The 20,842-nt window shown below is 35.4% G+C and overlaps 1 protein-coding gene across 1 annotated transcript in view; it reads right to left on the reverse strand.

The window, feature by feature from the left end:
• Positions 1-384: 384 nt before the first annotated feature.
• Positions 385-20,842, reverse strand: part of apolpp (retinoid- and fatty-acid binding glycoprotein apolipophorin) — a 117,726-nt gene continuing 97,268 nt past the window's right edge. The window contains exons 39-52 of the mRNA XM_083138159.1: positions 19,617-19,744; positions 18,873-18,998; positions 18,272-18,403; positions 16,211-16,373; positions 15,280-15,479; positions 13,546-13,779; positions 12,951-13,081; positions 11,743-11,906; positions 9,763-9,946; positions 7,994-8,309; positions 5,429-5,558; positions 5,115-5,236; positions 2,117-2,344; positions 385-706 (exon numbers count right to left, since the gene is read on the reverse strand). Coding sequence (XP_082994285.1) covers positions 671-706; positions 2,117-2,344; positions 5,115-5,236; positions 5,429-5,558; positions 7,994-8,309; positions 9,763-9,946; positions 11,743-11,906; positions 12,951-13,081; positions 13,546-13,779; positions 15,280-15,479; positions 16,211-16,373; positions 18,272-18,403; positions 18,873-18,998; positions 19,617-19,744 — 2,294 coding nt within the window. The 3' untranslated portion in view covers positions 385-670. The remainder of the gene's footprint in view (positions 707-2,116; positions 2,345-5,114; positions 5,237-5,428; positions 5,559-7,993; positions 8,310-9,762; positions 9,947-11,742; positions 11,907-12,950; positions 13,082-13,545; positions 13,780-15,279; positions 15,480-16,210; positions 16,374-18,271; positions 18,404-18,872; positions 18,999-19,616; positions 19,745-20,842) is intronic.

Below are 20,842 nucleotides of genomic sequence, written 5' to 3' on the forward strand. Positions count from 1 at the left end.
CACTCATCCTCATGATTAGCCAAAAATGGCAGAAAAGCAAAGTAAAAAAAAAATTAACATAGATTGCAGCATTGTTAACTTACAGAAAAAATGTCTTTGTGATATTATTGGAAGTGATAATTTTGGTAAAACTCCTAAATTATTTTTATCCTTATGCAAACATGTAAGATATTTGCATAATATACATAATATTCATCCAATAACTCAAAGATAATAGCACTTATGTTTATGATTATCATCCCTTCATCACTTTCGTAAGCTCATTAATCCATTTTTATATTTGCTAAGTGGTGCAGGAACCACAGGAAAAGGGAAGAGTTACAGGAGATGTACACAAGCAAATGCTATAACTCCATTAGAAGAAGAAAAAATCAATAAAAAACCTTTTTCTGGTATTTTTCTGTTTATTTCGATAATTTATACCAAATTACAAGAAAATTATTCTCCAAGCTTTTATTCTTTTCTTCTTAACTTCAAGAGATTTTTTTTTTTGTTAATCATTATGTACATCATGTCTACATCATCTCTTCTCAATAATATATTTAGATGTGATGAAACATAATATTGATGCAGTGCTTGAAAATGCATCTTTATAAACACACAAACATTACGGCACATACACTCCCCTCACATGCTTCACAGAATATGTGATGATCTTCTTTCACTCCTCTCAAAGTTTGACTCCAACCTTCCTGCCAGCTCCGCTCTACAAAAGAAAAAAAATACAATAATGTCCATGTGCTTTGTATAAATGGAACCATTTAATTAATGAAGATTGATTATCAGCTAATGCAGCACATAATTTTAGTATTTATTTTGATTTGATTCTTGTTATTTAGTGTCACTTTTCTGCCACTTGTGGCTAATCACGATAATGAGGATGAGTGATGATATGATGAAATTGATGATGCGATGCACAAATAAACACCCATGCCCAGGCCAGAATTCGAATCCGGGAGCCCTGGCATTGTAGTATGCTGTGCTAACCACTCTGCCATGGAGATCAACATATAGAGCAAAACCTCAATTTTACGCTTTTCAGGGGACCAAGGTGGAAAAACTTAAAATGCGTTAAAATGTAAAACTGAGGGAATTGTTAAATCCGGGAATGTAAAATTGAGGTTCTACTGTAATTTTATGAGTAAAGTAGCTCATCATTCCATAAAACAATAAATAACCCATGGTGCAACAGACCTTGAAGGCTTTGGGCTACCTACTGACTGCCAGACTCACTTCCGCATGCTTGAGCAGAGGTGGGCGATCATTGAAACAGTTATGCAGCAATGAGTGGTCAGCACGACAAACCCCGTCATTGTTGTAGGTTTCTGTGACTGGGTTACGCTACTCCTTTGTAGCTGACCAATTTCCTCACGTGGTGGGTGACCACCGGTCCCATACACAGTCCAAAATCTCAGGAGAAAAGTTGTTACGGTTCCTCCAGGAGATTTGAACCAGCGTGCATCCTGTAGCCCGAACCCAAAGCCTGACGCCACAGTGCAGGGCATCATTTCCCTACATGCTTCTATCACATTCTCATTTGGCTATTTTCCTTATAGGATTTAACCAAAAAAATAAAGTGTATGTGATACACAAATATTCACATAGCCTAAATTATTTTGTAGATAAAAATGAAAGAATTATAATAGATGTTAAATGTAAGTTTACAAATGTTTTGTTCCAGTTGTTTTGAATAGACACTTGATACAATTAATTTTTTGCATCCACAAACGAAAGTTATGCAGACTGTATGTTTAATTTTCAGTAATTCCTGCTTATTCCCAGAATTCAAGAATTTATTATTAAGTAATAGTAAATCTTCATCATGGAATAAGTGTAAATGTAATTTACAGTTACTTTAGAAGGAAGTTCTCGTGCATCAAAGTAATCCTGTAAAATGTGTACTGTAAATGCAGTGCTCAAATTGAGGAAGACTGCAGGGAGATGATATCGACTAGCTAGCAAAATTTTTGCAAAGCATCCCCTCAGCTGTCTCACTGCCACCATGTTAAACCACAGGAGCATCCCCAAGCTAACATTTTCTAATTCAAGGACTGTTGAAAACTAAATGTAGTCACTAAAGGGTGTCACATTTCATACAGCAAGGAAAGCATCTTACCAATAGAGCTGCAGCTTCCCCTGCTGGCCTCTGTCTCTCTCTCCTATGGCAGAGCCTGCATTCTGTTTCAGCATGCAAACCATGCTGTATCACACATTCACATTCTTGACACGACTCAGGCTGCAACGACTGTGCCACACGGAGCGACACAACTTGCAGGAATTGCTTCCTCTGTGCAGGTTTATTCAGCTCATGGAAGCTTCGAGAACTGAATACTGATCCATAGGTCTGAAAACAAACAAAAACAAATAATCACCACACACACATAACATGTGAAATATGAATATCATGACATGGGATGTTACTCTGAAAATTGTTCAGTATATATTTAATACTATTGTGGTAAAAAGATCTGTTGCTGCTTTTATATAGCAGTATAAAATGAACCATCCACTTTATAATTTTCTATTTTCATTTCTAGTTTCTATAAAAGTAATAAATATCTACATAACATGGTCATCATTTTTTATTTGAAAATTTTCCATTTATCAATGCAGAGCATAACATTTTAAAAAAACTACAAAATACAGGGTGGCGCACGATATGATCCACCATTTGTTTTTTTTTGTTTTTTTTCAGATCTGAGATGAGGAATGACGTCATGTGTGCCAACAGCAGTTGCAGAAGTCATTGGAAATATCGTGTGATGAAAACTGAAGCGTAGTGCATCCACCTGTCCCCAGGGGGCTAGAGTATACAACATGGCAGACAAAGGAAGACTTACGACGGAACAGCGATCAGCAACTGTGCTATTTCTCGCCGAAACAAAGAGCATTGTGGGGACTCAGAAGCGCTTTCGTGCACATTTCCAAACTCGGTGGATCCCCTAGAGTAAAACGATACACAAACTGCATGAAAAGTTTCTAGTGGAAGGAACAGTACTGGAATCAAAGCGTGATCGTCGTAAACCCATGCGTTCGCCTGAGAATATTGAAGCCGTCCACGTCGCTGTGCAGAGAAGTCCTGGCAAATCGACCAGAAAAGCAGCAACACAACTTGGGATATCAAGACGTTCTGTTCAAAGGATTGTTAAAAGTGATCTCCACATGTATCCGTACAAGATTACCTTGGTGCAAAAACTCACAAGTGAACAGAAACAGAAGAGATTGACCTTAGCTAATTGGGCTGAGGGTAACAATGCAACACTGTACAACGTGTGGTTTTCTGACTTCCATTTGGATGGTGTTGTTAACAAACAAAATGTGCCCTTTTGGGCAGCTGAGAATCTACGAGTGCTTCATGAAAAAGTTAGCCATGCACCGAAGATTACGGTCTGGGCAGCTATCTTCAGTCACGGTCTGATCGGAATCTTTTTCTTTGAGGAGACAGTAAACAGTGAACGTTACTTGACCATGCTCCGCAATAGTTTTATTCCACAGCTTCTTGCCACAGCTTTACCGTTCAATACGCATTGGTTTATGCAAGACGGTGCTAGACCACACACAGCAAATATTGTGCTGGTTTTTTTTCACGACATTTTCAATCTTCGTGTAATTTCAAACAGATTTCCTGATCGTTTCGCTGGTCGACAATCCTGGCCAGATCTCAACCCCTATGATTTTTTTTTTTTTTTTTTTTTTTTTTTTTTTTTTTTTTTTTTTTTTGGACAAGATTTTCGGAAAAAACCCTCAAGATTTAATGGAACTGTGAAGACTTATTGTTCAGGCTTGCAGTAAAATTACGGAACCCATATGCCGTAGTTTAATTGGAAATATTAGTGCTCGCTTGACTGAGGTTAAAAGTCAAAACGATGGCCATATTGAGCATGTATTGCAGTAGTACGTTTTTCCAAAGTGTAACCTTTGTGTCATTTGTGTCTCATTGAGAGATTCTTTATAATATAGTTTTTATTCAACAACAAAATGGTGGATCATTTCATGCGCCACCCTGTACATTGCCTATAATTTTAAATTTAAATCATATACTTAAAGCTACATACAAAAGTTCTGGGTTTAAACCACAGACCTCAAACCTCATGATCTTCTTTCCATTGTTGTGTTTGTACTTTCATCTATTTCATTTAATCATCATTCATCCTCATTGTGATATTAATGTAAGAGGTAGCAAGTGATGTTAAAATTAAACTAACCAAACCACAACAAAAAAACATAAATGTTATAGACAGATTCATCAGATAATATGCTTTGGTATGTATTTTCTTCACCTACAATCCTAAGTATAAAGAATCTAAAAAACAACAATTAGCTTCAATTAGGGATAGGTCGATATGAAATTTTGGCCAATACCGATAAAGTACCGATATAAGATTTACCGATAACCCATCTGATATAAATGGTCCTTAAAGAACCTGAAAGATTCATTGACCTCCTTAATAAATGTGTGTTTCAAGGTGACTGCAGTGAAAAAGAAATTGCATATTTAGAAATTTACTTTTTTAGAAAGTAGGGCATGGAGATTATCCATAAAAATAACAACAAAATGGCAGAATTTTGCACTAAATTATCAGATATTTATAGATATATATCGGATCGGTAAAATTATCTGTAATTTTACCGATAGACCGATATGCCTATATCGGCCGATACCGATAGAGTACCGATTAATTGGTCCCATCCCTAGCTTCAATGCTTTTCCTTCCATTATTCTAGCATATTCTACAGTTTCTCTATGAGTGCTATATCAGTTGTTCAAGGAACAAAATCCATATTAGATAGATATCATCTTTCGACCTCTAGGGTCACTTTTACAACTGAGCCTTGTAAGCCTTTTAAGCATTACTTTTCTGCCACTTCTAACTAATCACAGTGATGAGCATAAGTAACGAGTAGATGAAATTGATGAAGGGACACTCACCATGCTCAGTCTGGCACTCAAACCTGGGCACTTTGGTGATGAGATTGAAAGTTGAACACTTCACATGCTCCACACTGAGCAGGCATTGAGAACAGAGAATAGAATTGGCTAAATTTTGAACATTTAATAATACAGCAATGCCATAAAAGAATATAACATTGTAACTTTGGAGAATATTACTCACATCTTCAGCAAGTGAAGCAACAACTAAATCGTCATGTTGTAAATCTGTTCGTAAGCTAGCATCACCCTCCAGCTGTCTCTTCTTGGCATCATTTAACCTGTATACGTAGGTGTCGTCATAACCTGAAATGATCAGACAAGAACCATTGATTAGAAATATATTCTCAGACACACAAAACACACATTTCTATTTGAACAAGTTTTCAGTTAAATAATAATTTCCTTCATTCATTATTACTAGTTCAATTCAAGAATTTATACGAAGGTATTTGGAACACTATACATTCAAATACAACAAAAGTTTCTGTTACTTACCAATAATCAGTTTGGCTTCTTTCTTGTCTGTGACGCTTGGTGAGTTAATGTTAACAGGAATAACCACATGCAGAGCAATGCCATGATCCAACAAGAAGTTCCTCATTTTCCTTACCCTGAAGCTCAGAGGCTGCAAAAAAGAATAAATGTTCAATTACAGACAAATGGAGCTTTAAATCATTTTAATCAATGGCTGAAAGAAACAATTTTATTTTTTATTTTTATTTTTCACTACATCCAGTTAAATTTCTCCTTCATTAACTTCTAACAAATTAAGAACCTTTAAAATATATGAAAAATGACAAAGAAATAACATCCAGTTCATTTAGAAGCCATGTGACGCAAACACATACAAATAAATGTTTAAATACAGCCAATTACAACCACGTAGACAAGTCACTCCTTCATGAGACATTTATTTGTAATTTGATCAATGTTACAGTTATAACAATAGGAGAAATTTTACAAGAACAAAAAGAAACCATCATACAATGAATCTTGTCAACAATGTTTTGACACATGAGCTATCATTATTGTTGTCTGATGAAGGGACCATGCATTTGTCCAAAACACTGCATAAAGAAACATATTTCTTTGCTTGTAACAACCATAAATTCAAAGAAACTTTCTACAATGCAAGCAATATGTATGCATGAAAAGAACATATTAAGGGCAGAAAAGATATAAAAATTGGTTGAAACTTTGTGATAAAATCAGAAGAAACAGAAAATGGTAGAACAATGGATCAATAGAGAAGAAGAAATATAGCGAGAGATTGAAGCTGACGTGTATAAACAAGATACAGATAAAGGAATAGCAGGAGTAACAAAAAATAATGAAAAAAATAAAAGTTATAAAGGGAAGAATGTGAGAAATTAAGAGAACAAATGAAGAAAATATAGTGAAAGTCTGGTTTTGCATTACTGCTTCATACAAATTATTTTCTTGATCCTCAAAAAAGTAAAATGTTATAAAACTTCTCTGTATTATTATCCATACCAGCTAACTGTAGACCTGACGAACGAGAACAAGTCTCTGCGCAAGTAGTGACGCGAGACGGCTCCACCAATGAACAGTGAGAGAAACAGGATTGTGTAATGGGCGACCAGAGTTTTCCTGAATTCCTCCAAATTTCCTCCAGCATTGCATACTTTTGAAAAGGATAATACCGAAAGCACATTTTTGTCTCCAGGTCCGAACGATTGGTTTAAGAATTTTTTAAGGAAATATTAGGGATAAAACTGAAAGAGCAAATTTTCACAAGCCGTGCATTTAGTGTACGGAGTAAGGTCTGGACCGTATATCCGTACAGGTCAGGACCGTACAGTTGGCAATGCTGCACTTTCACCACTCGATTATCCTCTTCCTCCTCTGCCTATAAGTGTGGCCCTGCTCTACAGTTAGCTGGGACAGGATATATATTTTTTTCTGATTTCTTTCATTACAGTCCCCTGAAAAATGTATAAACGAGGTTCCATTGTAGTTCAGAACAGATGGTAAAAATGAAAGCAAGAAAAACAACATAGAGTACAAATAAAGGCAGTACATTTTTTCTTTGTCCAAAAGAGAATGAGGGATCAAGTGACCCTTCTTGCGAGTTCTGCATAACAACCACAATCATCGGTCTGTACTGTCATCACAGTTCAAGAGTTTTCACATGCAATATCATTTTGTTGTATCAATTTCACAAAATATAGGTGGTTATATAAATATAAGACAAATTCTAAGTCAATTAATAAGAAGTTACTACAGAAAAACTTAGTATTCACGTTTTCCGCAAAGCTGTTTTTATTTTGTTCTATTAATTTCGGTGGCACAAACAAACTGAAAACAGTTTTGCGGAAAATGTGAGTACTAAGTTTCCCTGTAATTATTTAGTACCGCATCTCTCATTTCTAGGCTTATCAGATTTCCTCTTTTTCCCAGACGTGTACATTGGTGAAGTTAGCACCAAATTATAATCGGAACTGAGCAACGCGAACACAGTGATCGGACCCGTAAAGTATGGAAGCTAAGGTTTGCCAAAAGTGGCAAAGGAAGGCCAGTAAGCTAAAAAAAACTTGAAAAATAGATAACAATCTTCTAACACAGTTTGTATGTATAACTAAGTTCAATGACACACACGAAAGTCAAACGTATTATGAAGATGTACAGTGTAGGACTGTTCACCCAAAATAGAAAAAAACAAAGAACCAATTATAATTACAAATTTGATAACGAGAACAACTATGCAAAAAAAAAACAACAACACAATTTTATGAAACAAATTAAATTTCTCAACTGTAAAAATTGTGTTTTAATGAAAATAATGAAGTATTATAAAGAAATAAGGGATACGTAAAGTAGAACGGTACACACACTGTGGCCCGCAAGGGTGTATGTTCGCTGTAAAATCAAAGGATATCTGGCAACCCTGCGCTTCCATACTTTATGGACTCTCAATCACTGCTTTCGTGTTGCTCAGTTCTGATTTTAATTTGGTGCTAAAATTCACAGACGTATACGTCCTGAAAAAAGAGCATGTCTGGTATAAGAACTAAATTAGTTCATCTTAGTATTACTTACCGAGATTGGGTTGTAAGTGTTCCTAACTTTTGATGACTGAAGCACAGCAACAACAGCTCTTGATGCACCAGGTCTGAACAAGAAGTGTTGCAGTTTGATGAATGCTTTGGCAACATCGGTAATTCCTAACTCAGCATAAAGATAGCGTTGGATAATTTTTAGGTAGCGCAGGTATAAGTTGCTATGTTCTTGTGGTGTAGGTGTGAATTGTATGTTTGAAACCTTTCCATCGTATGAAGTGCTGCCACCTGCTGAGTAATATTCAGGTCCATGTTGGCCTGGACCTCCGAAACCAATCAAAGTGTACTTGACATCTCTGGAAAACAAAGTTTAAAAACATTAAAGTTACTTCATGTTAGGGGGAATAAAAACACGGTTGATAATAAGAAGACGTGAGTGAGTTACTAAATTATTTCAGCGAAAATTACTCGTAAACATTCTATTAATTGGCAGATCCATCAACGAACATATACAACAGCACTTAACAGATGCAAAAAAATCCCAACCCACCACCGGACTAGCAAAGCACCTCAAGTTTAACAAACACAGGATCCTAAAAGTTTCAGTTAGGCACACATCCTAACCGACACCAAAATGAAAGAGATGCATGCAATTATGCACTTTCCACACGATCTGAATATCGATTGTTGATTTGGTGTTTTAAGTCCACTTTATGCACAGTAAGGCTAATCGGGACTGGACTTACAGTTTAAAGTGGAATCCGAACCACTATGTGCCTCCACTGGGTATCGAACCCGGGACCCCTTGATTACAAGGCGACGACGATCTGAATATCGACAGTGGTCAGGAACATCATGTTTGACTCCCGCTAATGCAACAACTCAAACCTATCACACGCAGCAGACGAACTGGCTACAGCAGCGCCCCTTGCAGTGAGCGAAGAAACAACAGGAACTGGAACTGAAGTATCGAGTTCTCAAGTGGATGGTGGCAGAGGCCACCGAAATTAATAGAATGTTTACAAGTAAGTTTCGTGGAAATAATTTAGTAACTCACTTGCGTCTTCTTATTAAAGTTACATTTGAAAATAAAGCATTTCACTTACAGTTCAAATTTTAGAAATGTACTTCTATTTATACAATGTGAGTATTTGAAACCTTAGCTTCTAATAAGAACAATGAAAATATGACCCACGGTTGTTATTAGCATGTGGGGCAGAGGACGATGCATCCCCTGTATAAGATGGAGAGTAATATGTATATGTAAGATAATTGTATATTATACAGCATGTTTTCCCAAAACTGGTAAAGACCACCTGTCCCACGAAACCTTTGGCCAGGTATTCCTAATAAAAGAACATCAGATATGAAAAAATGTTAAAATATATCACTCACTACAGTTTTGTCCATATCCCACACTTGCAAATCAAGGGCATGTGGTTGAAGGTTGTGTTTCATGTCGAGCAGCTCGGGAGTAGAACTTGATTCAAATTGAGTTAACATTGGTTGCAGGTGCTGCACAGTCTAAAGTTGCTGTACGATAGTGAATGAAATTCCTCCAGTAGCTGCTGATAGCTAGAAACACATAGGTTTAGGTAACCCATAAGCTACAATGCAATGATTGAAATTTCACGTGTTTTTATTTTCAGTTTCGTACTTTTGTGCGTTATCAAGTTTTACTCCCACGCTGGTCATTTCATAACATGTTACTACCAGCAATATTTTTATCAAAAAAAAATTGTATCACTTCATTCTTAAGAACTGCAACATGTGGTGATGATGTTAATAAACAAATTATCTTTAACTTACTCAATATTTTGTTGTTTCAGGTCATTACTGAGAGAGCCAACTAATTTTGTTATGAGGTCATTGTACACTTCTTCATTCTCCTCTGCTTGTTCAACTAGGAAGAGGACATCTGCAGAATGGTGTTCACCTTCAATTTTTTTTGAGTATCCAGGTTGAACTTCTTCCCCTTCAATGGTACAGTGAGCTGTAAAAATATTTATACTGTGTTAGAAATGCTGTTTCTCTCATTAGAATTAATCAGCAAACCTGTTTATATCCATCATAGCTAATTTTCCCAATATCAAAAGCTTCCTAAAGACATTTCCCTATGGCTGAGCCAATATTATTGCACTGGTACAGATAGGGATCCAGTTATTAATATTTTTTTTACAAAATTAGTTTAAATACAGCATGTTTCAAAATGATTTGAACTATAAAAACATGTTCTATGAGCAATACAACACCGATCGATTGATTTGGTGTTTTATGTCCACTTTATGCACAGTAAGGCTAATCAGGACTGGATATACAGTTTAAAGTAGGATCCAAACCACTAACAACACCAATCGAATATCCCGTGAAATACATTCGAACACATCCTTAAGTTGTTTTTTTTAATGGTTACAGTAGTTCTCAATTCTGCCGCCAGGTGCCAAGCTGACCAGTTGTAAAATGACTGCATTTGCGAAAGCAAGTCAGTCGTGAGTGTGCAACGTCAGTTTCGTACACAACTTCATAAAATTCACCACCAAAGAATTCTATCGCAATAACGTTGTGGTGCAAACCATTGATGAGAACATGCTGAAATATGTCTGCATGGAGTTGGATTACCGTATTGACATGTGTAGAGTGCAGAGTAACGAAGGGTGCTCACATCGAGCATTTGTGAGTTAACTTCGTGATAACCATTGGCACTTAAACTTGGACAGTTACATTACATATGTGTGAAATTATATCTCTTTGACAATTTATGAGTTGAATTGTTTACATAATTTTGAAACACTGTGTATTCAATAGGGATGATCTAAAATGAAACTTTCACCAAAAGTGATAAAGTACCAAAAAAAAAAATTACTGAGGGCCGATTTTTCAATGTTTGATTATGGTGCAAGTTAGGACATAACATATGAAACTTTTGTTTTTTCAATGTACAGTTAGCTCTGTAACAGAACATGAAGTGATGGTTATCTTAAATATAAACCTCGTCTTACCTAGAAGTTGGAAAGATGACTATTAAGTTATCGATGTTCCACACTTGATAATTTCATGGTCAGATAAAAGAAGAAATGATTCAATAATAAGTTACATTATTATTATTGAAAAAAACTTAGCAGAGTTTAACCATGTGTATATTAAAAGGGAAACTAGGTAATACGGTTGCCAGAATTCACTTGACAAGTTTGTTCTGGAGACATTAATAAATACTTGTATCAATCTCTGAATGGTAAATTGTTGTAGAGGATATGAGCAGTAACTTGTGTGTGTGTGTGAACAACTGTAAATAATCCTTTACTTCCTTCTTATTGATTATTTCCAAGGTTAAAGCCTAATTTTGTGATTGTTGTAAAAAATGATCACCTATTGCAATATATGTTTCCAACCTTTAACCATGCACTAGTGCCTTACTATAACAAAGATGAGTCAGACAATAGAGAGCCAATGGCAGCGTGCAGAAAGATACAGGCGTACTCTCTGGCTCCCTGATGCTTCTCAGTGGAGTGCCTGCTGCACCTCCCGAATGGAACTCGTTCAGATGAACGCCTCCACTGCCACGATTTGTGTCTGAGCAAGTGAACATTCCATGGCAGACTGATTGCCAGACTTCCTATGGATAGGATACTTCTGCGCATGCCCATCTGCATCCCAACAGGGTTTTGAATTGATATTGGTAGATACAATATGTGCCATCCTGTACTTCATGCACAGATAAGTAAACTATATATCTGAGGAAAGGTGTCAGATTCAAATTATTTCAAGCAGCAGGAGTGAACTCATACTTACCACAGCCATCTGGAATTTGCAAGTAGACGTCTTGTTCCCTGCAAGCTGTTACGTATGCAGCAGCTGCCTTGCAAGCAGCGGACCTTCCATCGTGGTCGCTCTCTGAGGCGATTGCATCACAAGCCTCACGGTATCCTGCTGGGTTCACAATGGGGAAGCCATACCTGAAACAATGTCAAACATGTCATGTAACTACCTTGTACTTTGTGATGATATTTCTATTATTCTGCATCACTTTTCTGCCACTGAAAATGATTAAGGGCACGAGGAACAGTTTTCATGTTCAGCCAGATGCAGGGACCCGAAACTGCTCCTCCCCCATCGACTTTTTGCCACAGCAAGTTGAACAAAGAAATGTCTGTGCGCTGGATGATTGTAGGAGGTGGAGAAAACTTATCATTCTCAATAGATAGGACTACTATTTTACTTGTTCACTTGGGAATATAAAACTTCCGATGGTGTAGAAAAATGCATGAATCGGAACAGAACAGGTTGAAGATTTTGTTTGTGTTACGAAAAGTAAAAACTTCCATTTGATTAGCCGTAACTAGAAGTTGCTTGTCCATAAGGAATTATTCATCACATTTTTACAGATAGTATCTAGCTTAATAATCAACTTTAAAAACTGCTTCCAATTGCAACATGCAGAGAAATTCATTTCAGTAGCAGTGCCCATTTCGATGATATTGAAATAAATGCACACCTGGTGCAAAACAGTCACTCCTCACCTTAAGGGACACTCACAAAGAAACATCTACGTCCAGGCTGAGAATTACACCAGAAATCTCCAGTGGTGGAATTGTAAGTATATCACTTAAAGGGGTGGACCTATGTATTAGATAGATGGAGCATATAATTTTACTGGTATCATCTCATGATACAGATGCTTACTGGTAAAAATCATGATAACTTTCATGGTGTTATATGATGTGATCACCAAAATTGTAACTGTGAGTGTAACGTACCTCAATTTTGATCAAAATTTTCAAACCCAGCTGGGAATGAAGTCTACATACAGGCTAAAATAGAGAAGTGGTTGAAAAGACTTAAGGAGAGGTTAAAATATTAAAGATTCTAGGAAGTCACACACAGTCATATCCTGCCCCATTACCAGGATCAAAATTGATGTACATTTCTACCAATTAGGATGCTGACTACACAAGACATGAAGTTTAATTTTTTTAAATAACCCATAAAACAAAACTTACTTAAGTGGAGAATATCCAGTGAAGAATTTTGTGCACTCGGTGTTATGGGTGTGTTCATGATCGTCAGCAGGTGAACTACCGCATTGGCCAAGGGCATAGGAACTGGCAAATTCACCAGCGTTGCTTGAAACCTGTATAAAACAGAAAAAGAAAATTGTAATTTCACATGCAATGCAGGTACAATATGAAAATGTTAAATTTGAGTTAGCATTACAATAAAAAACAGGGTGCTCAGAAAGTCACTGTATAAATTGCTTCTTGAAAATTAATTTGAATTTTATACACTTGCTTACATAACAATTAGAAATGGAATATACCTATTAATTGGCACTCTATTGATACTGATACGCCTATATAAACTGATATCCCTATATCAGTATATCAGTAAAATTGGTGATAATTTCACCAATCCGATACATATAGATTAATAGACTGTAATTTAGTGCAAAAATCTGCCATTATGTATATTTATTATGAGTAGAAAGGCATGTTTTCCAAGTCAGTGTACAAGAGTGATGAGCACATTAATTTTTGAAAATTTTGTTATTTTGAATAACTATCGAACACCAAAACAAACCAATTAATAGTTACTTACATGTCCATTAGGCAGTGTGAAGTCATCATAGTGTTCATTATTGATGGTTCCCAACAATCCACGTGTCTTTCCAAAGTAAAATCCACTAGCATGGAAGACACATACACCATTGACGCGGTCGCAGTGATAATGGATGCCATTCTTGTTTTTCACAACAATGAAGTGGGGCTTGCCATGAACGCTGAAATCATTGTGATGGATTGGCAGCTGGGCAGTTTCGCCATTCAGCAGCACCTACAAGGAGGGAAAGAAAATAACGTATAACAACATAACTGGAGAAGAAAATAATTTTGTGCAAAGAATCTTTTTCAGTAATATATCCTTCATGTGATATGAATAGAACTAATGAAAAATATAGCTTAAGTATACAGTGGAACCCTGATTTTAACCTTCCTCAGTTTTACATTTTCCCGCACTATACATTCAATTTTGATCAATTTACCAATTTTATTTGAAAATATTAAAAACTTACATCACAATATTAAAAAATGCCTGCTATTTAATCACAAAATAGTTTTTTTTACAAAATATTGGCACATAATCCTTGGAAACTTCGAATTTTGCATAACTTCCAGGTTAATTAGCCTGTGTGAAAGTGTTGCAAGATATTTTTGTGGACTTTGCGAATGATCAAAATGTCGGTATATTGGTAAATAAAATCCAACCGATACTGGTATTGGCTCAGCCTAATGAAAATTGAATATATAATGCAGAGAAATTTAAAACCCAGGAACTTAAAATTGATAGTTTTTCTTGTATGTACGCATTGCTTGCATTGTAGAATTATTTTCTTGTAGTTTACGGTTATTACAAGCATAAGAAAACAGTTTATCATTTTGATTAAAGATACAGTTATAACAATGGTTAACAATTTTTTAAACACAAAGAATCCGTTATATAATGGATGTTGTCAATGTTACATTGTTGTAATATAGCAACTTAACAGTGAAAAAAAGCAGTCTGTTTTATTTTTATTTCAGATTTTTTTAAAATTATGAATCCCAAATATCATCAGGTAATTCAAAGTCATCATTGTTTTCACAAAGTCTCTTGATGTTTTCTGTTACATTAAATTTTAAAGATGGTGGCTTACTCCATTTGTGAAAAAGAAAACTCCATACTGGATCTACGTTGCCATTTTCATTATTTAATTTATTCCAGTGTTCTTCTGCAATGAACGAAGCTTCCCAGACATTCAACTCTATGTTTCCCATCAATCTTTTTAAAACCCTTCTCTTTTTAATCAAATGCTTTTCTTCGATGATGTGAGCTGACAAACCTGTTCTTGGGTTTAGATTTGTAATGTCCAAATCGTGTTTGTGCCATCTTATTGCCATTTTCCTTGCTGTTTGTCCTACATAATCCTTGGAACATAAACAATTTATATTATATATTCCTGTGGTTTCCATTGTTATAACTGTATCTATAGTCAAAATGAATATAAATGTCTGATGAAGGGAGTGTATGTTCTCCTGAAACATCACACGAAAAACTGTTTTCTTATGCTTGTAATAACCGTAAACTACAAGAAAATAAAACTTAAAATTGGGTTTCTACTTGTATTGCTAAACAGTTAAATGTATCTACGTAAAAGACAAAGCAACATCCTGCACGTTGCATTATGCGATGAAGGTATGTGGATGAATGTGGAGGAGTAGTTCCCCCACATATACAATTCTGGGACCTTTGTGGAGGTTTTGGTTGAACACACATGCATTGCAGTCCATAACTTACCGTGTTATCAGCCTTCAATTCGACTATGTCATGCCCATCTGAGAATACAATACTTCTGCTGCCACCTGACCGGTCGAGAGCCAATGAGAAGTTTCCATCCACAAGGTCTTGAGCAAGCACGTACTGGCATTCACCATCAAGTGTGAAATGCTTTCGGTCAAAAGTCACGAAGTGATGTGCACCAATCATGACAGCGTAGGCTGAAATGTAATTATAACTTACTATATCAGAATATTATTGACAAAAAATTAAAAGATTTGCTTGTACAATTAATTTATGCTTACATTAAGTAACTTTCAATAAATAAACAGAATGAAATACTGCAAGGGACGCACTCAAGCACTTGACTTAATAAATAACATTATTAATGGATAAATATGAAATTTACAGTAATACTGGAACATTATTAATGTAACATATCACCAGCTGAATGCTGATTTGTCGTATCTCCAATTTATGTCAGATATGTGTTGATGTTGCAATCATGTTATGTACATATTAATTCATCACATTGCGAAGTGAAGTATCTGGATGTCAAGTGGTGTGAATTAAGAACAATAACATATTCGCGCAAATCTTGTAGTGTATTCAAAATCCAAAATATGTCAATCAAGTCTGAAAAGTTAGTGCAGATGGACATACGACAAAACAGCATTCAGCCAGCAACATACTGAAATAGGTAATTGATAAGTGTATTTATTAGGTATAACATTACTGTACATTTGATGTAGAACTTGACAAATATTCATTTTATCACATTGCATGCTCTCCTGTGCAAGGTACTTTATTTTTAAAATTTAAAACTTATTCTATGTTTTCTACTTTTTAATTTTTAATATTTTTTTTTTTATATCACACAAATACAAACTCTCCATCTTGCATATTTTAACATTCATACAGAGGATCCAACAAGATTAAATTAGATACTGACCTTTGAATGGTGGAAAGATGTCAGCAATGTCTCTGCTTGGTCTGTAAGTGTAGTAATAGTCCAAGATGTCATTGTAGTTAAGAGCAAACTGAATGGGTTTCAAGCTCTGCCTTATGATGTTTGGAATTTGCTTCAGGGACTCCAGAGCAAGGGGCAAGCTCAACTGAAACGTAAAGGAAACAAACACCATGTAGAGAAAAGTACTGAACCAGAAAATTTTGAATATCTCAAAGTTTTTCCTAACATTACTATTATTTCAATGAAATAATGCAACCTTAAGTCAGTACATTATAAGAAAATTTTATTTTATTTAGGATATGGCTGAATTGATAAATTAGCCCACATACTTGTTGTATGTTGGAAAACATTTCCAGAGTGTGATGTGAGTATAAAATAAAGTATACACACTTTCATGGCATCTGAATTAACTGGGAGTTACACTAAGTGAAAAAATCTTATTTCATCTGCACCAAAATTACATAGCAAAAGTGGTTACTACGTATTTAAATTTCAATATTATCTCTAAAGTATGTCTTTTTAGCATGCAGTGGTACATCATACTGTCATATCTTTTCATAGCTAAGAAGAAAAACTGTAATCGTTTATGATGTAAGGTATGGCATTTTACGTGTATATCAGAGTATTTTAGTAGCTCTTGTTTGTGTTTTGTTTTAACCTTTAGACTCCCGAGCAGGTTTACGAAAATACCCCCGTTCTCGCCTCGGCTTCTCGGCGGGAATTTTAAATTCGAACACTCTTTGGAGGAAAATTGTTATAACTCAGGCACTATGGGGGCAATCTACTTCGGATAACTTTTGTTTTGCAACCGTGTACAATTCAGAACGCCCGACCGAAGAAGGGGGCTTGGAGGGGGGGGGGGGGGGGCACGACCCCCGAATTTCAATTGAAAAAACATAAAAATCAGGAGTTTGCCCCCTCTTCTCCCGCTATTTTGGAGAGAAGGCACGAACTTTAGTATTCTCTTGAAAGAAAGGACATTTCTCAAGAGAATGAAACATGTTTTATGTTCTTGGGTGTCATACAAGTTGAATAATAAGCCAAAATGTGAATTTTGTTTTTTACGAAAAATAGGTAATTTGCATTTTTGGAGGAAAATTGTTATAACTCAGGCACTATGGGAGCATTCTACTTCGGATAAGTTTTGTATTGCAGGTAAAACATCAGAGCATGCAACCGTGTACAATTCAAACGCCGAACCGAGGAAGGGGGGGGGGGGTTGGAGGGCACGGCCCCCTCTTCTCCCGCTATTTTGGGGAGAAGGTGCAAATCTTAGTATTCTCTTCAAAGAATGGACGTTCCAAAGAGAATGAAACATGTTTCATGTTTCTGGGTGCCATACAAGTTGAATAATGAGCCAAAATTTGAAACTCTGTTCGGAAATGTGGCATGGATATGTTGCGGAGGGGGGGGGGGAGGGGGAGAGAGGGGGAGGTTGGTTATCAATGTGAATTTCCCAGGCTTGCTCCAGACCTGTGTTAGAGTTTCCACCCAAACATAAGAGTATGAAGGTCCAAAAAGTACATTCATTTCGTAATCAGCACCATGATACCATATGGTATCATCAGGGCAGTACGACCTTACTCTGCTGATACCGTATGGTATCATCGGAGGAGTAAAGGTTAAGTCTACTTTTATGCACAGCTAGGCTAATCAGGAAAGTGGGATCCGAAGCACAATGTGTCTCCACCAGGTACCGAACCCAGGACCCCTTGATTATAAGGCAACTATGTTACTACTACGCCTTCAGGGAGGCACTTTTACTAGTTCTTATGATCAACTTTGATTTGAATGATCGTCAATTATTGCAAACTGACATTTTTTGCAGAAAAAATCTTCTCAAAAGTATTTTAATAAATTTAAGAAATTAGAAGAATCTAATATTTGAATTTTAACATATTTAATTACTCTGAACCTAAATTTAAGTTTCTGCAATATTCAAGATTTGTATCAGTACGAAATTATTAGGAAATTGATGAGTTTCTATTCTTCTCAGATTAGATTTACATAGTTTTCTGAAAATAGCACAAAACAAAAACCTACCTTTGAAAATGAATAGCCTTCTTCTGCACCATATTCACTCAGTTCAGTAACGATGGAACGAACGGTCTTCATGAAGAGATAATAAATGGCCTTCAGTTCTTGCAGGTCCTCAATTGGTTCTCTCTTGACTTTCTGCAATGACAAAAAGGCATTGTTTCACATTATGTAAGTAACTCTTGCAATGAAGCATGTAATACATTAAAAATAAAGTGATGTGCGATGTCAACCAAATGAGTCTCATTATTTTTATCTTCTTTGCTCACTGAAAATAACCAAAACTGTTAACAATTTGTTAACGATATCCGAATATTGTATTTTGTAGAAAAAATTTAAAAAGATCACACTTTGATTCACAACTTTTCAATAAGTCTTATATTATTTTCCTTACTTTGATTCACTACATTAAAGTCAGTTCCAGGATATGTATTTTCTTACAAATTTTACAAATTCATTTTCTTAAATTTGAAGTCTAAGTCCTATTTCATAGTTGGTATACTAGTTTCTTTTGTAGCTGGGTTTGGCAACTACCACTACATAAGTAAATTTTGCAACTTAAATATGTGCTTTCTTACTTCACAAATACACTATGTATCAAACTTACCTTCTCCAAATAGTCAATAACTGCTCCAAACAGTTCTCTGAGGTCAGATGTTGGCAGGAAGTCCTTGACAGCTTCAATGATGTCACGGTATATTCCTTCTAGTTGTTCAGATATGTCTCCAGCATACTGTAAGGAAGATTTACATGTGTTTATCTAGACTAAATCTACATGCATAAATTACATGCACAACTTATGTAGTTGAGTAGACTACTCATGATTATGTTCCTACTCATTATCATGTCTCGTGTACAAATATACAAGGTGTTCATAAAGTCCCGGTACAATTACAATGAACATTACATTACATTACTTTATGAACACCCTGTACATATGTTCACATTGAGTTATTTTCTAGCATAGATTTAATAAAATTGTACTGCAGTGTGGATATTTTTCATTACTTTTCATTCCAGTTACGTTTTAAGAATTAACTAGTAAAATATTTATTTTCAATTGTTTACATTCACAAATTATTATTGATACCATTATTACTATTTCTCTTTGTTCTTTTATCAAAAAGCTTTTTACTTTTACCATTAATTTTTCCACAAAATTGCAAGGAAATGTATCCTTTCTGACACCGGCAATCAGCGATAAAATTAACCTTGATTTCAAAACATAAAATTATATTTTGAATTCAGTATAGAAACCAAGTTTCCTAAAAGAACTGCTAAAACATCTATTGACAGAATGCAACTCTGTTTCAAATAAAATTTTAAAGAAGACAATGACACGTTCACATACCTCAGCATAAAATTCATTGTAGTATTCAACAATAGGCAAAGCCTTAAGTATTTCAATAAGATTGTCAAATGCTTCACGTATTTGGATCTTCACTTCATTCAGCCTTCGAATTACTACCCGGGCAACGCCTGAGAAAATGTAAAATAAGTCAATGAAGAAATAGTTCATAATATGATACAGTAGCAAAATGTCCAGGTAAACAGAGATGAACGTCATTCTATAGTGTACAAAGTACAATGTGTATCCATTCTCAAAAAGTAGTTTCTACAGATTTAGTGACTCCAAAATCAGGTTCTTAGTTTCACTAGGTAAATAATGATACTGGGGATTCACCATTTTCACCCTAAATGCAACTAATATTTGTCAATATACTCTGTATTTTTTACATTTTATTTTCCCACTTTATGTTTACTTCCTTATCCCAGTAACAATGTAAAACTTTCATGAATTTTATATTCCACGTAGATCCCTGACATACATAAAACCGAGACTCTACTATAGTTCAACATATTTACTATAATTTTAATTTTTCTGGTATGAAATGGGAATTAGTTACTTCTTGATAGTATTAGTATTAGAAATTGTAAAATGTACATGTAGTACATATAATAATAATATAATACCTTATAATAATAATAATTGTTATTATTTTATAAATTACTGTTCATTCATCACATGATTGTTTGCAAAATAGCCTCCTTGATTGCATAGTGGTAACGTTGGTGCCTTGTAATCAGGGCGTTTCAGGCTCGATACCTGGTGAAGACACATTGCACAGTGGTTTGGATCCCACTTTAAACTGTAGGTCCAGTCCTGATTAGCCTCTCTGTACATAAAGTGGACGTAAAACAACAATTTAATTCAAGTTTCCAAACGTTTCAATTTTTGATGTATACAAGCTCTAACATACACACTAATGAATCAACTGCATAGATATACAGTAGTTCCATAACACACTGTGGCTACTATATAGCTGAATGGTTATGGTACTCCCATTTAGGGTGTGCAGTCCTAGGTTTGATACTTGGGAGTAAAATTACAATTTCAGTGCTGAAACAGCATCATGAGGGCAATTCAGAAAATGAGGTTACCCAATGAAAAGCTGCATGCCACATCTTGGCCATATCAGTTACATACATAGTACTCTTTTTTGTAATATACAAAATAGTGTTATATATGTGTCTGAAAGTATAAAAAAAGATATATATATATACAGTCTGCACGTA

Source organism: Lepisma saccharinum, chromosome 16 (assembly GCF_977018435.1).
Source record: "Lepisma saccharinum chromosome 16, izLepSacc3.1, whole genome shotgun sequence".
NCBI lineage: Eukaryota > Metazoa > Arthropoda > Insecta > Zygentoma > Lepismatidae > Lepisma > Lepisma saccharinum.